Genomic DNA, 19,128 nt, shown 5'->3' with positions numbered 1-19,128 from the left:
CACTGTTTCCCTAAATACATCCCATTCCTCCCCCACTCCCCTTACCTCCTTTGTTCTCACCTTTTTCCATTATGTACTCTGTCTCTCCTGGTACTTCCTCATACAAGTCTCCTTCCCAAGCTCACTTACTCTCACCACTCTCTTCACCCCAACATTCTCTCTTCTCTTCTGAAAACCCCCGCAAATCTTCACCTTTGCTTCCACAAGATAATGATCAGACATCCCTCCAGTTGCACCTCTCAGCACATTAACATCCAAAAGTCTCTCTTCGTGCGTCTATCAATTAACACGTAATCCAATAACGCTCTCTGGCCATCTCTCCTACTTACATACGTATACTTATGTATATCTCGCTTTTTAAACCAGGTATTCCCAATCACCAGTCCTTTTTCAGCACATAAATCCATGAATAATACATACATTAAATAACCTTACCAACCAGTCAACAATACAGTCACCCCCTTTTTAATAAATTCCACTGCAATATCATCCAAACCTACTGCCTTGCCAGCTTTCATCTTCCGCAAAGCTTTTAGTACCTCTTCTCTGTTTACCAAATCATTTTCCCTAACCCTCTCACTTTGCACATCACCTCGACCAAAACACCCTATATCTGCCACTCTATCATCAAACACATTCAACAAACCTTCAAAATACTCACTCAAAATACTCATCTCCTTCTCACATCACCACTACTTGTTATCACCTCTCCATTAGCCTCCTTCACTGAAGTTCCCATTTGCTCCCTTGTCTTATGCACTTTATTTACCTCCTTCCAAAACATCTTTTTATTCTCCCTAAAATTCAATGATACTCTCTCACCCCAACTCTCATTTGCCCTCTTTTTCACCTCTTGCACCTTGCACCTTGTAAATGGAAATGGTGAAGAGCTTGTGGATTTGTGTGCTGAGAAAGGACTGGTGATTGGGAATACTTGGTTTAAAAAGCGAGATATACATAAGTATACGTATGTAAGTAGGAGAGATGGCCAGAGAGCATTACTGGATTATGCGTTAATTGATAGGCGCGTGAAAGAGAGACTTTTGGATGTTAATGTGCTGAGAGGTGCAGCTGGAGGGATGTCTAATCATTATCTTGTGGAGGCGAAGGTGAAGATTTGTAGGGGTTTTCAGAAAAGAAGAGAGAATGTTGGGGTGAAGAGAGTGGTGAGAGTAAGTGAGCTTGGGAAGGAGACTTGTGTGAGGAAGTACCAGGAGAGACTGAGTATAGAATGGAAAACGGTGAGAACAAAGGAGGTAAGGGGAGTGGGGGAGGAATGGGATGTATTTAGGGAAGCAGTGATGGCTTGTGCAAAAGATGCTCGTGGCAAGAGAAGCGTGGGATGTGGGTCGATTAGAAAGGGTAGCGAGTGGTGGGATGAAGAAGTAAGATTATTAGTGAAAGAGAAGAGAGAGGCATTTGGACGATTTTTTGCAGGGAAAAAATGCAAATGAGTGGGAGATGTATAAAAAAAAGAGGCAGGAGGAAAAATAATAGTAATAATAATAATGATAATAATAATAATGATAATAATAATAATAATAATAATAATAATAGGTACAGTAGGGTTGAGGGTCAAGTCAATTGGGAGGTAACTTTGAATGGAGAAAAACTGGAGGAAGTGAAGTGTTTTAGATATCTGGGAGTGGATCTGTCAGCGGATGGAACCATGGAAGCGGAAGTGGATCATAGGGTGGGGGAGGGGGCGAAAATTCTGGGGGCCTTGAAGAATGTGTGGAAGTCGAGAACATTATCTCGGAAAGCAAAAATGGGTATGTTTGAAGGAATAGTGGTTCCAACAATGTTGTATGGTTGCGAGGCGTGGGCTATGGATAGAGTTGTGCGCAGGAGGATGGATGTGCTGGAAATGAGATGTTTGAGGACAATGTGTGGTGTGAGGTGGTTTGATCGAGTAAGTAACGTAAGGGTAAGAGAAATGTGTGGAAATAAAAAGAGCGTGGTTGAGAGAGCAGAAGAGGGTGTTTTGAAATGGTTTGGGCACATGGAGAGAATGAGTGAGGAAAGATTGACCAAGAGGATATATGTGTCGGAGGTGGAGGGAACGAGGAGAAGAGGGAGACCAAATTGGAGGTGGAAAGATGGAGTGAAAAAGATTTTGTGTGATCGGGGCCTGAACATGCAGGAGGGTGAAAGGAGGGCAAGGAATAGAGTGAACTGGAGCGATGTGGTATACCGGGGTTGACGTGCTGTCAGTGGATTGAATCAAGGCATGTGAAGCGTCTGGGGTAAACCATGGAAAGCTGTGTAGGTATGTATATTTGCGTGTGTGGACGTATGTATATACATGTGTATGGGGGTGGGTTGGGCCATTTCTTTCGTCTGTTTCCTTGCGCTACCTCGCAAACGCGGGAGACAGCGACAAAGCAAAAAGAAAAAAAAAATGATAAAAAAAAAAAAAAATAATAATAATAATAATAATAATAATTTTTTTTTTTTAATAATAATAATAATAATAATAATAATAGGGAGAATGATTTGTTAAACAGAGAAGAGGTAGTAAAAGCTTTGCGCAAGGTGAAAGCCAGCCAGGCAGTGAGTTTGGATGGTATTGCAGTGGAATCTATCAAAAAAGGGGTGACTGTGTTGTTGACTGGTTGGTAAGGTTATTCAATGTCTGTATGACTCATGATGAGGTGCTTGAGGATTGGTAGAATTCTTCCATAGTGCCATTGTACAAAGGCAAAGGGGATAAAGGTGAGTGCTCAAATTACAGAGATATAAGTCTGTTGAGTATTCCTGAGAAATTATATGGGAGGGTATTGTTTGAGAGGGTGAAGGCATGTATAGAGCATCAGATTGGGGAAGAGCAGTGTGGCTTCAGAAGTGTTAGAGGATGTGTGGATCAGGTGTTTGCTTTGAAGAATGTATGTGAGAAATACTTAGAAAAGCAAATGAATTTGTACATAATATTTATGGATCTAGAGAAGGCATATGATAGAGTTGATAGAGATGCTCTGTGGAAGGTATAAAGAATATATGGTGTGGAAGGCAAGTTGTTAAAAGCAGTGAAAAGTTTTTATTGAGGATGTAAGGCATGTGTACGAGTAGGAAGGGAGGAAAGTGATTGGTTCTCAGTGAATGTCGGTTTGCGGCAGGGATCGTGATGTTTCCATGGTTGTTTAATTTGTTTATGTATGGGGTTCTCAGGGAGGTGAATGCAAGAGTTTTGGAGAGAGGGGTAGGTATGCAGTCTGTAGTGGATGAGAGATCTTGGGAAGTGAGTCAGTTGTTGTTTGCTGATGATACAGTGCTGGTGGCTGATTTGGGTGAGAAACTGCAGAAGCTGGTGACTGAGTTTGGTATAGTGTGTGAAAGAAGAAAGCTGAGAGTAAATGTGAATAAGAGCACGGTTATTAGGTACAGTAGGGTTGAGGGACAAGTCAATTGGGAGGTAAGTTTGAATGGAGAAAAACTGGAGGAATTGAAGTGTTTTAGATATCTGGGAGTGGATTTGCAGGAGTGTGAAAGGCGTGCAAGGAATAGAGTGAATTGGAACGATGTGGTATACCACGGTCGACGTGCTGTCAATGGATTGATCCAGGGCATGTGAAGCATCTGGGGTAAACCATGGGAAATTTTGTGGGGCCCGGCTGTGGAAAGGGAGCTGTGGTTTCGGTGAATTATACATGACAGGTAGAGACTGAGTGTGAACGAATGTGGCCTTTGTTGTCCTTTCCTAGTGCTATCTCGCGCACATGCAGGGGGAGGGGGTTGTCATTTCATGTGTGGCGAGGTGGCGATGGGAATGAATAAGTGCAGACAGTATGAATTATGTACATATGTATATATGTATATGTCTGTGTGTGTATATATATGTATACGTTGAAATGTATAGGTATGTATATGTGCGTGTGGACGTGTATGTGGGTGGGTTGGGCCATTCTTTCATCTGTTTCCTTGCGCTATCTTTCTAATGCGGGAGACAGCGACAAAGTACAATAAAATGAAAATAATATATAATAAAAATAATAATATCATTAACTATTCTATTTTGCTTTGTCGCAGTTTCCCGCGTTAGTGAGGTAACGCAAGGAAACAGACTAAAGAATGGCCCAACCCACCCATATACACATGTATATACATACACATCCACACACGCATATATACATACCTATACATCTCATCGTATACATATATATATACACACAAAGACATATACATATATACACATGTACATAATTCATACTTGCTGCCTTTATTCATTCCCATTGCCACAGCGCTACACATGAAATAACAACACCCTCCCCCCTCATGCGCGAGAGGTAGCGTGAGGAAAAGACAACAAAGGCCCCATTCGTTCGCTCTCAGTCTCTAACTGTCATGTAATAATGCACCGAAACCACAGCTCCCTTTCCACATCCAGGCCCCACAGTACTTTCCACGGTTTACCCCAGACGCTTCACATGCCCTGGTTCAATCCATTGACAGCACGTCGACCCCAGTATACCACATCGTTTCAATTCACTCTATTCCTTGCACACCTTTCACCCTCCTGCATGTTCAGGCCCCGATCACTTAAAATCTTTTCCACTCCATCTTTCCACCTCCAATTTGGTCTCCCAATTCTCCTTGTTCCCTCCACCTCTGACACATATATTCTCTTGGTCAATCTTTCCTCACTCATTCTCTCCATGTGATCAAACCATTTCAATACACTCTCTTTACTCTCTCAACCACACTCTTTTTATTACCACACATCTCTCTTACCCTTTCATTACTTACATGATCAAACCACCTCACACACCACATATTGTCCTCAAACATCTCATTTCCAGCACATCTACCGTCCTCCATGCAACCCTATCTATAGCCAATGCCTTGCAACCATATAGTATTGTTGGATCCGCTATTCCTTCAAACATACCCATTTTTGCTTTCTGAGATAATGTTCTCGACTTCCACACATTTTTCAACGCTCCCAGAACTTTCGCCCCCTCCCCCACCCTGTGACTCACTTCCGCTTCCATGGTTCCATCCACTGCCAAATCCACTCCTAGATATCTAAGACACTTCACTTCCTCCAGTTTTTCTTCATTAAAACTTACCTACCAATTGACTTGTCCCTCGACCCTACTGTACCTAATAACCTTGCTCTTATTCACATTTACTCTCAGCTTTCTTCTTTCACACACTTTACCAAACTCAGTCACCAGCTTCTGCAATTTCTCACCTGAATCAGCCACCAGTGCTGTATCATCAGCGAACAACTGACTCACTTCCCAAGCCCTATCATCAACAACAGACTGCATACCTGCCCCTCTCTCCAAAACTCTTGCATTCACCTCCCTAACAACCCCATCAATTAAAAAATTAAACAACCATGGAAACATCATGCACCCCTGCCGCAAACCGACATTCACTGAGAACCAATCAACTTCCTCTCTCCTACTCACACACATGCCTTACATCCTCGATAAAAACTTTTCACTACTTCTAGCAACTTGCCTCCCTCACCATATACTCTTAATACCTTCCACAGAGCATCTCTATCAACTCTATCATATGCCTTCTCCAGATACATATATACTACATACAAATCCAATTGTTTTTCTAAGTATTTCTCACATACATTCTTCAAAGCAAATACCTGATCCACACAGCCTCTACCACTTCTGAAACCACACTGCTCTTCCCCAGTCTGATGCTCTGTACATGCCTTCACCCTCTCAATCAATACCCTCCCATATTATGTCCCAGGAAAACTCAACAAACTTATACCTCTGTAACTTGAACACTCATCTTTATTCCCTTTGACTTTATGCAATGGCACTATGCATGCATTCTGCCAATCCTCAGGCACTTAACCACGAGCCACACATACAATGAATATCCTCACTAACCAGTCAACAACACAGTCACCCCCTTTTTCAATAAATTCCACTGCAATACCATCCAAACCTGCAGAATGCATATGCGCACAGTGCCATCATACAAAGGCAATGGGGATAAAGGTGGATGTTCAAATTACGGAGGTATAAGTTTGTTGAGTATTCTTTATTCTTTACATTCTACTGTTATTTAACCAAGTTCTATTTTATGTACTTAAATAAAGCACCCCACACTCCAGTTTGGTTTCCCATTCTCCCTGTTCCCTCTACTTCTGACACATATATCTTCTCTGTGAACCTCCTCTGTTTCAGCAAACCCTTTTCAGCTCTCTCAACTGTACTCATCTTATAATCACACATCTCTCTCATTCTATTTCTTAATCAATCCTCCTTACAACATAAATTGTTCTCAAACATTTAATTTCCAGTACATTTGCTCTTTTCTATACATTTTCATCTATAGCCCATGCCTCATATTCATACAAAACTGATGAGATTACTCTACCTCCAAAAACCCATCTTTGCCTTCCTAGATAGTGACCTCTCTTTTCACACTTTCCTCAATGTTTCCAGGACCTTTAGCTCTCCCTGACCCCAAGACTCACCTCAGCTTCACTGGTTTCACTTGCTGCCATGTCCACTCTCATATACATGAAACACTTCACTTTCTCTTAAGTTTTCTCCATTCAAACATACATTCTAACTATCTTGTCTCCATCCACTGCTACACCAATAACTTTGCTTTTATTTATATTTACTCTCACCTTTCTCCTTTCATACACTCACACAAACTAAGACCTAACTTCTGTAGTCTTTCCACTTGAATCTGCCAGCAATGTCATGTCATTAGCAAATAACAACTGACTGAACCCCAGGTTCCCTCTACCCTTGAAAACTACAAACCTGCCCCTATCTTCAAGGGCCTTGCATTTACCACCCTCACTACCAATTCATAAACAAATTAAACAGCAATCATGACATCGCACACTCATGTCAGACCCAGCTTCACCTGGAACCACTCACCCTACTCTTTGCCTACTTACACATGCCTTACTCTCTTGATAAAAACACCTCTGCTTCTGAAAGCTTCCACCCTCACCATATATTCATAAAACTATCCACAAAGCATCTGTACTGAGCTTTACATATGCTTTCTCTAGATCCATGAATGCCACATACAAATCCCTCTGGATCTCTTAAGTATTTCTGGTGCCCATTCTTCAAAGCAAAACCCTGATCCACACATACTTTATCACTCCTGAAACTATATTGCTTTTCTCTAATCTGATGCTATGTACATGCAACCACCCTCTCAATCATCATTCTTCCATACAACCTTCCGAATACACTCAACTTAAACCTCTGTAATACAAATACTCACTTTTATCTCCCTGCCTTTATACAATGGCACTATACACACACTGTAAATCCTCTGGCACTTCATCATGAATCATACAAACAGTGAAAATCCAACCAACCATTTAAAAACACCATCACCCCTTTCTTAAGAAATTCATCTGAATACCATCTACTCCAGCCACTCTGCTACATTTCATTTTGTGCAATAAAAGCTTTCACCAACTCTCAAATTTACCAAACCACTTGCCACAACTCTCACATCCAATACCTCCCCAGCCATACACCAACTTCAAAATACATTAAGCATTCATTCCAACTACTCTCAACCTCATCTCTGCCTGTTATCCCTTCTCTATTTGTCCCATTCACTGATGTTCCTATGTGTTCTCTTGTTTTTCTCATACTCCTAATATGCTTCTAAAATAATTCCCTATTCTCCTTTGAGTCTGTTGATATTTGCTTATCCCAACTCTCATTTGCCTTCTTCTTCAGCTCCTGCACCTTCCTATTGACTGCCTGCCACTTTCTTTGCACATTTCCCAATCAATCACACTCCTTTTCTGTAAGGCATACATATCATACTTTTTCTCCTAAGTTAATCCCATCACTTACTATCTTTTCTCACCAGCTCACTTCTCACCTTCCACACACCATATTGTTCTATTGCACATGTCAGCACTGCTATTTACTCAGCATTATTTCATAACCCAACATTCCTTTTATTAGGAATATATTTTAATCAACCAACATTTATGAACAGCAGCAAAGTTTATGGTCTGGTACAATGTGACAAGTGAATCAACAGAAAGACAGAGTATTTACATGGGAAAAAATTAAAGCAATAACTTACAATTGTCAGATTTCTCAGCCTCTTCACCATTCTGCTTGTAGCCAAATATAAGATCAATCCAAAGATGTAAGTGATTTGAGACATATTCTGATTCTAAGGCCTCTCGCATTATTTTTATCACACTAAGAGGATCTGGAAAATAAATGCTTTTAGTAATACCTTTCTTTATTTGGATGATGAAACTTAGCAGCAAACATGTCAACAGTGAAAGACTTTACTTAATAAATCTGTTTCCATTCCAAAATAAAATATTACTCTTCATATCCTACACATTTAATACAAAGTACAGCCATACAACTGTTTACTTTACATATTCTCTATACTTCTTGAATCTCATATACACTTCCAACATATGAATCTCTCATGTATTCAATAAGGTAACCCTTCCAATGCTTGATGTCATGACTGTTGTGCAATGCATGATGGTGCTCCGCACCATGATTGTGGTGTGGTGTTCCCCACCACTGTAATAATTTCTGCAGGACAAAGACCACATCCCATAACACTAAACACTTCCTCATCCCACCCACACATGTAAATAGAAGTGAAAGCAAGATATTATAGAATAAGAATTATAGCACACAACACTGTGAACAACCTGTGGAGTCGTACTCCTATGACTTTCTTGCAGTGTAATGTCAGTGAAAAAAATAATAATTATATATAATAATCATTATATATAATAATAACATATTTATTTATTTATTTATTTTGCTTTGTCACGGTCTCCCGCACCTGCAAGACAGCGCAAGGAAACAGACGAAAGAAATGGCCCAACCCGTCCCCACACACATACACACACGCAAACATATACACCCACACATCCCAACGTACACACATATACACACACAGACACACACATATACACACATGCACACAATTCACACTGTCTGCCCCTACTCACCCCCATCGCCACACACGGAATAACATCCCCCTACCCCCTCATGTGCGCGAGGCAGCGCCAGGAAAAGACAACAAAGGCCCCATTTGCTCACGCTCAGTCTCCAGCTGTCATGCAATAATGCCCGAAACCACAGCTCCCTTTCCACATCTAGGCCCCACAGAACTTTAAATGGTTTACCCCAGACGCTTCACATGCCCTGATTCAATCCATTGACAGCACGTCGACCCTGGTATACCACATCGATCCAATTCACTCTATTCCTTGCCCGCCTTTCACCCTCCTGCATGTTCAGGCCCCGATCACTCAAAATCTTTTTCACTCCATCTTTCCACCTCCAATTTGGTCTCCCACTTCTCCTCGTTCCCTCCACCTCCGACACATATATCCTCTTGGTCAATCTTTCCTCACTCATTCTCTCCATGTGCCCAAACCATTTCAAAACACCCTCTTCTGCTCTCTCAACCACACTCTTTTTATTTCCACACATCTCTCTTACCCTTACGTTACTTACTCGATCAAACCACCTCACACCACACACTGTCCTCAAACATCTCATTTCCAGCACATCCACCCTCCTGCGCACAACTCTAGCCATAGCCCACGCCTCACAACCATACAAAATTGTTGGAACCACTATTCCTTCAAACATACCCATTTTTGCTTTCCGAGATAATGTTCTCGACTTCCACACATTCTTCAAGGTTCCCAGCATTTTCGCCCCCTCCCCCACCCTATGATCCACTTCTGCTTCCATGGTTCCATCCGCTGCCAGATCCACTCCCAGATATCTAAAACACTTTACTTCCTCCAGTTTTTCTCCATTCAAACTTACCTCCCAAGTGACTTGACCCTCAACCCTACTGTACCTAATAACCTTGCTCTTATTCACATTTACTCTTAACTTTCTTCTTTCACACACTTTACCAAACTCAGTCACCAGCTTCTGCAATTTCTCACATGAATCAGCCACCAGCGCTGTATCATCAGCGAACAACAACTGACTCACTTCCCAAGCTCTCTCATCCACAACAGACTTCATACTTGTCCCTCCTTCCAAAACTCTTGCATTCACCTCCCTAACATACACATTTATATACATATATACACATACACATACATAAGGTAGAAACAGCAGATAGGAACATTGGGTAGGAGCTTTAGGTAGAAGTATTCAGTAGGAACATTAGATAGGAGCCTCAGCAAACAATGGGCTCAACTTGCCTTCTGCCGATGGCCTCTTAATGGTGAAGCACTAGAAGCACTGCTGGAGTTCTTTACTTATAAAGACTATTGCCATGGCCATCCCCATGAGGGAATTCCAGAGGGGAACAGGCATCAGAGATACAGACAACCAGCCTCACAGGAAACAGCATCTCTACCTCCCACTTTAACAAGGTGGTGACAGGAAAACAGACAAAAAAAAAAAAAATTGATGCTACATTTATTCACACTCAGTCTCTAGCTGTCATGTGTAATGCACCAAAACCACAGCTCCCTTTCCACATCCAGGCCCCATAGACCTTTCCTTGGTTTATTCAATATTGCACATGCCCTAGTTCAGTCCACTGACAGTGCGTTGACCCTGGTATACCACATCTTTCCAATTCACTCTATTCCTTGCATGCCTCTCACCCTCCTGTATGTTCATGTCCCAATTGCTCAATTTTTTTTTCACTCCATCCTTCCACCTCCAATTTGGTCTTCAGCTTCTCCTTGTTCCCTCCACCTCTGACACATATCCTCTCCGTCAATCTTTCCTCACTCACTCTCTACATATGTCCAAACCATTTCAACACACCCTCTTCTGCTCTCTTAACCAAACTCTTTTTATTGCCACACATCTCTCTTACCCTTTCATTACTTACTCGATCAAACCAACTCACACCAAATATTGTTCTCAAACATTTCATTTCCAACACATCCACCCTCCACCGTACAAACCCATCTATAGCCCATGTCTCGCAACCATGTAATATTGCTGGAACCACTATTCCTTCAAACATACCCATTTTTGCTCTTCAAGACAATGTTCCTTCCACATATTCTTCATCGCTCGCAGAACCTTCGCCCCTTCCCATACCCTGTGACTCACACTTGCTTCCGTGATTCCATTCGCTGCTAAGTCCACTCCCAGATATCTAAAACACTTCACTTCCTCCAATTTTTCTTCATTAAAACTTACATCCCAACTAACTTGTCTCTCAACCCTGCTGAATCTAATAACCTTACTCTTATTCACATATACTTTCAACTTCCTCCTTTCATACACTTTTCCAAAGTCAGTCACAAACTTCTGCTGTTTCTCACTCTAATCAGCCACTAGAGCTGTATCATCAGCAAACAACAGCCTCACTTCCCAGGCCCTCATCCCCAAATGGGAACATCTGTGAAGGGGTCAAGGGAGGAAGTGATAACAAGTTGTGATGAAGTTAGAGGGAGAAGGAGCAAGTATTTTGAAGGTTTGTTGAATGTGTTTGATAGAGTGGCAGATATAGAGCTCTTTGGTTAAGGTGGTGTGCATAGTGAGAGGGTCAAGGAGAATGGTTTCATTAAGAGAGAGGAGCGATGAAAGGCTTGTGGAAATGAAATTCAACAAGGCAGCAGGTTTGGATGGTATTGCGGTTGAAATGATTAAAAATGGGAGTGGCTGTTGGTGATTAGTTGGTAAGGATATTCAATGTATGTATAGTTCATGGTGAAGTGCCTGAGGATTGGCAGAATACACGTTTAGTGCCAATGTACAAAGGCAAAGGGGATAAAGGTGAGTGTTCAACCTACAGAGGCATAAGTTTGTTGAATATTACTGGAAAATTGTATGGGAGGGTATTTATTGAGAGGGAGAAGGCATGTACAGAGCATCAGATTGGGGAGGAGCAGAGTGGTTTCTAAAGTGGTAGAGGATCTGAGGATCAGGTGTTTGCTTAAGGAATATGTGTGAGAAATACTTAGAAAAACAGATAGATTTGTATATAGCATTTATGGACCTGGAGAAGGCATATGATAAGGTTGACAAAGATGCTTTGTGGAAGGTCGTAAGAGTACTTGGTGTGGACGGTAAGCTACTATAAGCAGTGTAAAGTTTTTATCAAGGATGTAAGGCATGTGTACAAGTAGGGAGAGGGGAGAGCAATTGGATCCCTGTGAAAGGTGGTCTGTGGCAGGGGTGTGTGATGTTCCCGTGGTTGTTTAATTTGTCTATGGATGGGGTGGTTAGAGAGGTAAATGTGAGAGTTTTGGAGAGAGGGGCAAGAATACAGTTTATGGTGAGAGTAAGTGAACCTGAAAAGGAGATTTGTGTGAGGAAGTACTGGGAGATTTTGAGTGTCGAATGGCAAAAGGTGAGAGCAAATGACGTAAGGGGAGGGGAAGAGGAATGGAATGTATTTAGGGAAGCAGTGATGGCTTGCACAAAAGATGAACATGGCATGAGAAAGGTGGGAGGTGGACAGATTAGAAAGGGTAGTGAGTGGAGGATTTTTGCAGGGAAGTAGTGCAAATGACTATTAGACGTATAAAAGAATGTGGCAGGAGGTCAAGAGAAAGGTGCAAGAGGTGAAAAGGTGAGAGCAAATGACGTAAGGGGAGGGGAAGAGGAATGGAATGTATTTAGGGAAGCAGTGATGGCTTGCACAAAAGATGAACATGGCATGAGAAAGGTGGGAGGTGGACAGATTAGAAAGGGTAGTGAGTGGTGGGATGAAGAAATAAGATTGTTAGTGAAAGAGAAGAGAGAGGCATGTGGAGGATTTTTGCAGGGAAGTAGTGCAAATGACTATTAGACGTATAAAAGAATGTGGCAGGAGGTCAAGAGAAAGGTGCAAGAGGTGAAAAAGAGGGTAAATGAGAGTTGGGGTGAGAGAGAATCATAGAATTTTAGGAAGAATAAAAAGATGTTTTGGAAGGAGGTAAATAAAGCGTGTAAGACAAGAGAAGAAATGGGAACATCGGTGACGGGGGCAAATGGGGAGATAATAACAAGTAGCGATGGAGTGAGAAGGAGATGGAGTGAGTATTTTGAAGGTATGTTGAATGTGTTTGATGACAGAGTAGCGGATATAGGGTGTTTTGGTCGAGGTGGTGTGCGAAGTGAGGGGGTCAGGGAGAATGGTTTGGTAAACATGGAAGTAGTAGTGAAAGCTTTATGGAAGATGAAAGCCAGCAGGGCGATGGGTTTGGATGGTATTGCAGTGGAATTTATTAGAAAAGGGGGAGAATGTGTTGTCAATTGGTTGGTAAGGATATTCAATATATGTATGACTCATGGTGAAGTGCCTGAGGATTGGCAGAATGCATGCATAGTGCCATTGTACAATGGCACAGGGGATAAAGGTGAGTGTTCAAATTACAGAGGTATAAGTTTGTTGAGTATTCCTGGGAAATTATATGGGAGGGTATTGATTGAGAGGGTAAAGGCATGTACAGAGCATCAGGTTGGGGAAGAGCAGTGTGGTTTCAGAAGTGGTAGAGGATCTGTGGATCAGGTGTTTGCTTTGAAGAATGTATGTGAGAAATACTTAGAATAACAGATGGATTTGTATGTAGCATTTATGGATCTGGAGAAGACATATGATAGGGTTGATAGAGATGCTTTGGGGAAGGTATTAAGAAGATATGGTGTGGGAGGTTAGTTGCTAGCATCACTGAAAAGTTTTTACCAAGGATGTAAGGCATGTGTACAAATAGGATGAGAGGAAAGTGATTGGTTCTCAATGAATGTAGGTTTGCAGCAGGGTTGCATGATGTCTCCATGGATGTTTCATTTGTTTATGGACGGGATGGCTAGGGAGGTGAATGCAAGAGTTTTTGCAGAGAGGGGCAAGTATGCAGTCTGTTGTGGATGAGAGGGCTTGGGAAGTGAGTCAGTTGTTCACTGATGATACAGCACTGGTGGCTGATTTGGGTAAGAAACTGCAGAAGTCAGGGACTGAGTTTGGTAAAGTGTGTGAAAGAAGAAAGCTGAGAGTAAATGTGAATAAGACCAAGGTTATTAGGTACAGTAGGGTTGAGGGACAAGGAAATGGAAAACACTGGAGGAAGGGAGGTGTTTTAGATATCTGGGAGTGGATTTAGCAATGGATGGAACTACAAAAACGGAAGTGAGTCACAGTATGGGGGAGGGGGCGAAGGTTCTGGGAGCGTTGAAGAATGTGTGGAAGGAGAGAACGTTATCTCCAAGAGCAAAAATGGGTAAGTTTGAAGGAATAGTGGTTCCAACAATGCTATATGGTTGCAAGGCATGGGTTATAGATAGGGTTGTGCGGAGGAGGGTGGATGTGTTGGAAATGAGATGTTTGAGGACAAAATGTGGTGTGAGGTGGTTTGATCGAATAAGAAATGAAAGGGTAAGAGAGATGTGTGGTAATAAAAAGAGTGTGGTTGAGAGAGCAGAAGAGGGTGTATTGAAATGTTTTGGTCACATGGAGAGAATGAGTGAGGAAAGATTGACAAAGAGGATATATGTGTCACAGGTGGAGGAAACGAGGAGAAGTGGGAGACCAAAGTGGAGGTGGAATGATGGAGTGAAAAAGATTTTGAGCAATCGGGACCAGAACATAGAGGAGGGTGAAGGGTGTGCAAAGAATAGAGTGAATTGGAACGATGTGGTAAATTGGGATCGACATGCTGCCAATGGATTGAACCAGGACATGTGAAACGTCTAGGGTAAACCATGGACAGTTCTGTGGGGCCTGGATATGGAAAGGGAGCTGTGGTTTCGGTGTATTACACATGACAGCTAGAGACAGAGTGTGGACGAATGTGGCCTTTGTTGTCTTTTCCTAGCGCTACCTCTCATGTGCATGGGGGGAGGGGGGGTGCCATCTCATGTGTGGCAGAATGGCGACAGGAATGGATGAAGGCAGCAAGTATGAATATGTACATGTGTATATATGTATGTCTGTGTATGTATATGTATGTATACTGTCAAATGTATAGGTATGTATATGTGCATGTGTGGGTGTTTATGTATATACATGTGTATGTGGGTGGGCTGGGACATTCTTTTGTCTGTTTCCTTGCGATACTTCATTAATGCGGGAGACAGCAACTAAGTATAATAAATGATAAATATAAATACTTCTCAAATCATATATATCAATAATGTATTCTCATAAGTACACATGCAGATCTCTATTTACGTGAATAAATACACAAATAATCTACATTTCAAGAAAAATAAACCTAAATCAATGGAAATATTTTTTTCATTTTACAAACAGCTATGGTTGGGGACAACCACAAAAAGGTTTATGGAACCTGATCATGGATGGAGGTGTCTGGTTTTGGTACATTATACATGACAGCTAGAGAGTGGATGTAAGTAAATGAGGTCATTTCTTCATTTGTTCCTGGTGCTACCTTGCTGATGTGGGAAATGACTAATATGTGTGTGAAACTACAAGATGACATATCTGTAGTTGACTAAGATGTGTGGTTTTATTAAGCTAAGGCAGTAGGATGCAAGTCATATCAATGGGTAACTGGTAGAAGTAAATATTAAATGGGATATCAAATGATGGCAGGAGCCAATAAAATGTTATATGATGTGTGGTGCAGTAACTATATTACGCATCATTTGACACATAAAGCAGCAAAATAAGTGACTGGTTGAAAAACTCACTGCACATGCCTACATCATCTTGCATCTTCTAATCTTATCACCATTCATCTTATGCCATGCATCCTAAAAAACCATACCATACCATATCACAAGATCTTTTATCCAAGTGGTTTCCCATTTATCTATTCACATCATGGATGCTTTTCATCTCCATTCTCCATTCTATCTAATCTCCATATTCCAAACATACTACAACAATCATCCATCTCCATAGCTTTGAAAAATTATAGCTTCACAACTAGACCAAATATAAATGATGAGACGAGTACTCAATAGTGCAAGTTTCTTGAGTATACAACAAGTACATTTTTCCTATTCACCAGCATGTCCAGCATACTTCTGATTCCTCTCCCTTGCATGGTTCTCTCAATTTCAACTTTCCCTCTATTATCCATGAGCATCACTCCTACAGACATTACTGGACTCTGCCTGCATATGGCTATGCCATTACAAGTGAAAAGTCACCTTTAGTAAGGTTGTATCATCAAAGTAAAATCTCACCAAAGGACTTCTTATGCCAACAGAGTCCAACCTTTCCTTGCTACTTAGTTTGGCATAGCCTTGAAGCTCCAAGAACACCTGGAGAAAGGGTACTTACAATAATAATGATATTTTTTTCTCATAAATAATCACTATTTACCAAATCAACAAGGTAGTGCCAGGAAACAGACAAAGAACGACCCATCCACTCATATACACATATATATATATACATAAATGCCCATATACAGACAAAAAAGGTCACATTCATTCATACTCTGTCGCTAGCTGTCATGTGTAATGCACCGAAACACAGCTCCCTATCCATATCTGGGCCCCACAGACTTTTCCATGGTTTACCCTAAACACTTCACATGCCCTAGTTCAGTCCATTGACAGCACATCAACCCTGGTACACTACATCGTTCCAATTCACTTTATTCTTTGCACGCCTCTAACCCTCCTCCATGTTCTGGTCATGATCCCTCAAAATCTTTTGCACTCCATCCTTCCATCTCCAATTTGGTCTCCTGCTTCTCCTTGCTCCCTCCACCTCTGACACATAAATCCTCTTTGTCAACCTTTCCTCACTCATTTCCCTGTATGTCCAAGCCATTTCAACAAACCCTCTTCTGCTCTCTCAAACACACTCTTTATATTTCAACACATCTCTCTTACCCTTACATCACTTACTCGATCAAACCACCTCACACCACATAATGTCCTCAAACATTTCATTTCCAACACATCTACCCTCCTCCATACAACCCTATCTATAACCCATGCCTTGCAACCATATTACACTGGTGGAACTACTATTCCTTCAAATATACCCATTTTTGCAATCCGAGATAACGTTCTCCCCTACATACATTCTTCATCACTCCCAGAACTTTCACCCCCTCCCCCACCCTGTGACTCACTCCTGCTTCCATGGTTCCATCCGCTGCTGAGTCCACTCCCAGATATTTAAGATGCTTCCCTTCCTCCAATTTTTCTCCATTCAAACTTACATCCCAATTAACTTTTCCCTCAACCCTATGGAACCTAATAACCTTGCTCTTATTCACATTTACTCTCAACTTTCTCCTTTCACACAATTCCAAACTTGGTCACCAACCTCTGCAGTTTCTAACACAAATCAGACTCCAAAGCTGTATCATCAGCAAACAACAACTGACTCACTTCCTAGGCTCTCTGATCCCAAAAGACTGCATATTCACCCCTTTCTACAAAACTCTTGCTTTTACCTCCCTAATCAACCCGTCCATATACAAATTAAACAACCATGGGGACATCAAACACCCCTGCTGCAGACCGACCGACATTCACTCACCTCTCTTCCTACTCGTACAAATGCCTTACATCCTTGGTAAAAACTTCTCACTCCTTCTAGCAACTTACCTCCCACACCACATACTCTTAAAATCTTCCACAAAGCATCTCTATCAACTCTATCATATGGCTGAAGGAAAAATAATAATAATATTTTTAGGTGACTGGGGCCTGAATTTACAGATGGGTGAAAGGTGAGCACGGGATAGAGTGAACTGGAACAATGTGGTGTGCATGGGTTGATGTACTGTCAACGGACTGAACTACGGCACTGAAAAAGCTGGGGTATACCACAGAAAGGTATGTGAGGACTCTTCGTGGATAAGAAGCTCTGGTTTCAGGGCACTAAATGCGATAGCTAGACAATGGATATAAGCGACTGTGACCTTTCTTCATCTTTTCCTAGCACTACCTCACTAAAATGAGAAATGACAATGATGTATGAAAAATTTAATAATGTATGAAAAATTTAATAATGATAGGGGATAGGGGAGAAAGAATACTTCCCACGCATTCCTCAAGTGTCGTAGAACACGACTAAAGGGGACGGGAGGGGGGGACTAGAAACCCTCCCCTCCTTGTATTTTAACTTTCTAAATGGGGAAACAGAAGGAGGAGTCACGCAGGGAGTGCTCATCCTCCTCGAAGGCTCAGATTGGGGTGTCTAAATGTGTGTGGATGTAACCAAGATGAGAAAAAAGGAGAGATACGTATTATGTTTGAGGAAAGGAACCTGGATGTTTTGGTTCTGAGTGAAACGAAGCTCAAGGGTAAAGGGGAAGAGTGGTTTGGGAATGTCTTGGGAGTAAAGTCAAGGGTTAGTGAGAGGACAAGAGCAAGGGAAGGAGTAGCACTACTCCTGAAACAAGAGTGATGGGATTATGTGATAGAGTGTAAGAAAGTAAACTCTAGATTGATATAGGTAAAACTGAAAGTGGATGGAGAAAGATGGGTGAAAATTGGTGCATATGCACCTGGGCATAAGAAAGATCATGAGAGGCAAGTGTTTTGGAAGCAGCTGAGAGAGTGTGTTAGTAGTTTTGATGCACGAGACTGGGTTATACTGATGGGTGATTTGAATGCAGGGGTGAGTAATGTGGCAGTTGAGGGAATAATTGGTATACATGGGGTGTTCAGTGTTGTAAATGGAAATGGTGAAGAGCTTGTAGATTTATGTGCTGAAAAAGGACTGGTGATTGGGAATACCTGGTTTAAAAAGAGAGATATACACAAGTATACATGTGTAAGTAGGAGAGATGGCCAGAGAGCGTTATTGGATTATGTATTAATTGATAGGCGTGCGAAAGAGAGACTTTTGGATGTTAATGTGCTGAGAGGTGCAACTGGAGGGATGTCTGATCATTATCTTGTGGAGGCGAAGGTGAAGATTTGTAGAGGTGTTCAGAAAAGAAGAGAGAATGTTGGGGTGAAGAGAGTGTTTAGAGTACGTGAGCTTGGGAAGGAGACTTGTGTGAGGAAGTACCAGAAGAAACTGAGTAAAGAATGGAAAAAGGTGAGAACAAAGGATGTAAGGGGAGTGGGGGAGGAATGAGATGTATTTAGGGAAGCAGTGATGGCTTGTGCAAAAGATGCTTCTGGCATGAGAAGTGTGGGAGGTGGGCAGATTAGAAAGGATAGTGAGTGGTGGGATGAAGAAGTAAGAAGATTAGTGAATGAGAAGAGAGAGGCATTTGGACAATTTTTGCAGTGAAATAATGCAAATGACTGGGAG

At 41.7% G+C, this 19,128-nt stretch overlaps 1 protein-coding gene across 3 annotated transcripts in view; it reads right to left on the bottom strand.

Moving 5' to 3' along the window:
* LOC139752232 (protein FAN-like) overlaps positions 1-19,128 on the bottom strand; it is a 162,566-nt gene that overhangs the window by 53,578 nt on the left and 89,860 nt on the right. For all 3 annotated transcript variants that reach the window (XM_071668259.1, XM_071668260.1, XM_071668261.1), the window contains exon 13: positions 8,059-8,190. In XM_071668259.1, coding sequence (XP_071524360.1) covers positions 8,059-8,190 — 132 coding nt within the window. The remainder of the gene's footprint in view (positions 1-8,058; positions 8,191-19,128) is intronic.

The sequence above is a fragment of the Panulirus ornatus genome, chromosome 12, assembly GCF_036320965.1.
Source record: "Panulirus ornatus isolate Po-2019 chromosome 12, ASM3632096v1, whole genome shotgun sequence".
Taxonomy (NCBI): Eukaryota; Metazoa; Arthropoda; class Malacostraca; order Decapoda; family Palinuridae; genus Panulirus; species Panulirus ornatus.
Note: the sequence above shows the minus strand (reverse complement) of the source record. Positions and strands in the feature narration are given on the sequence as shown.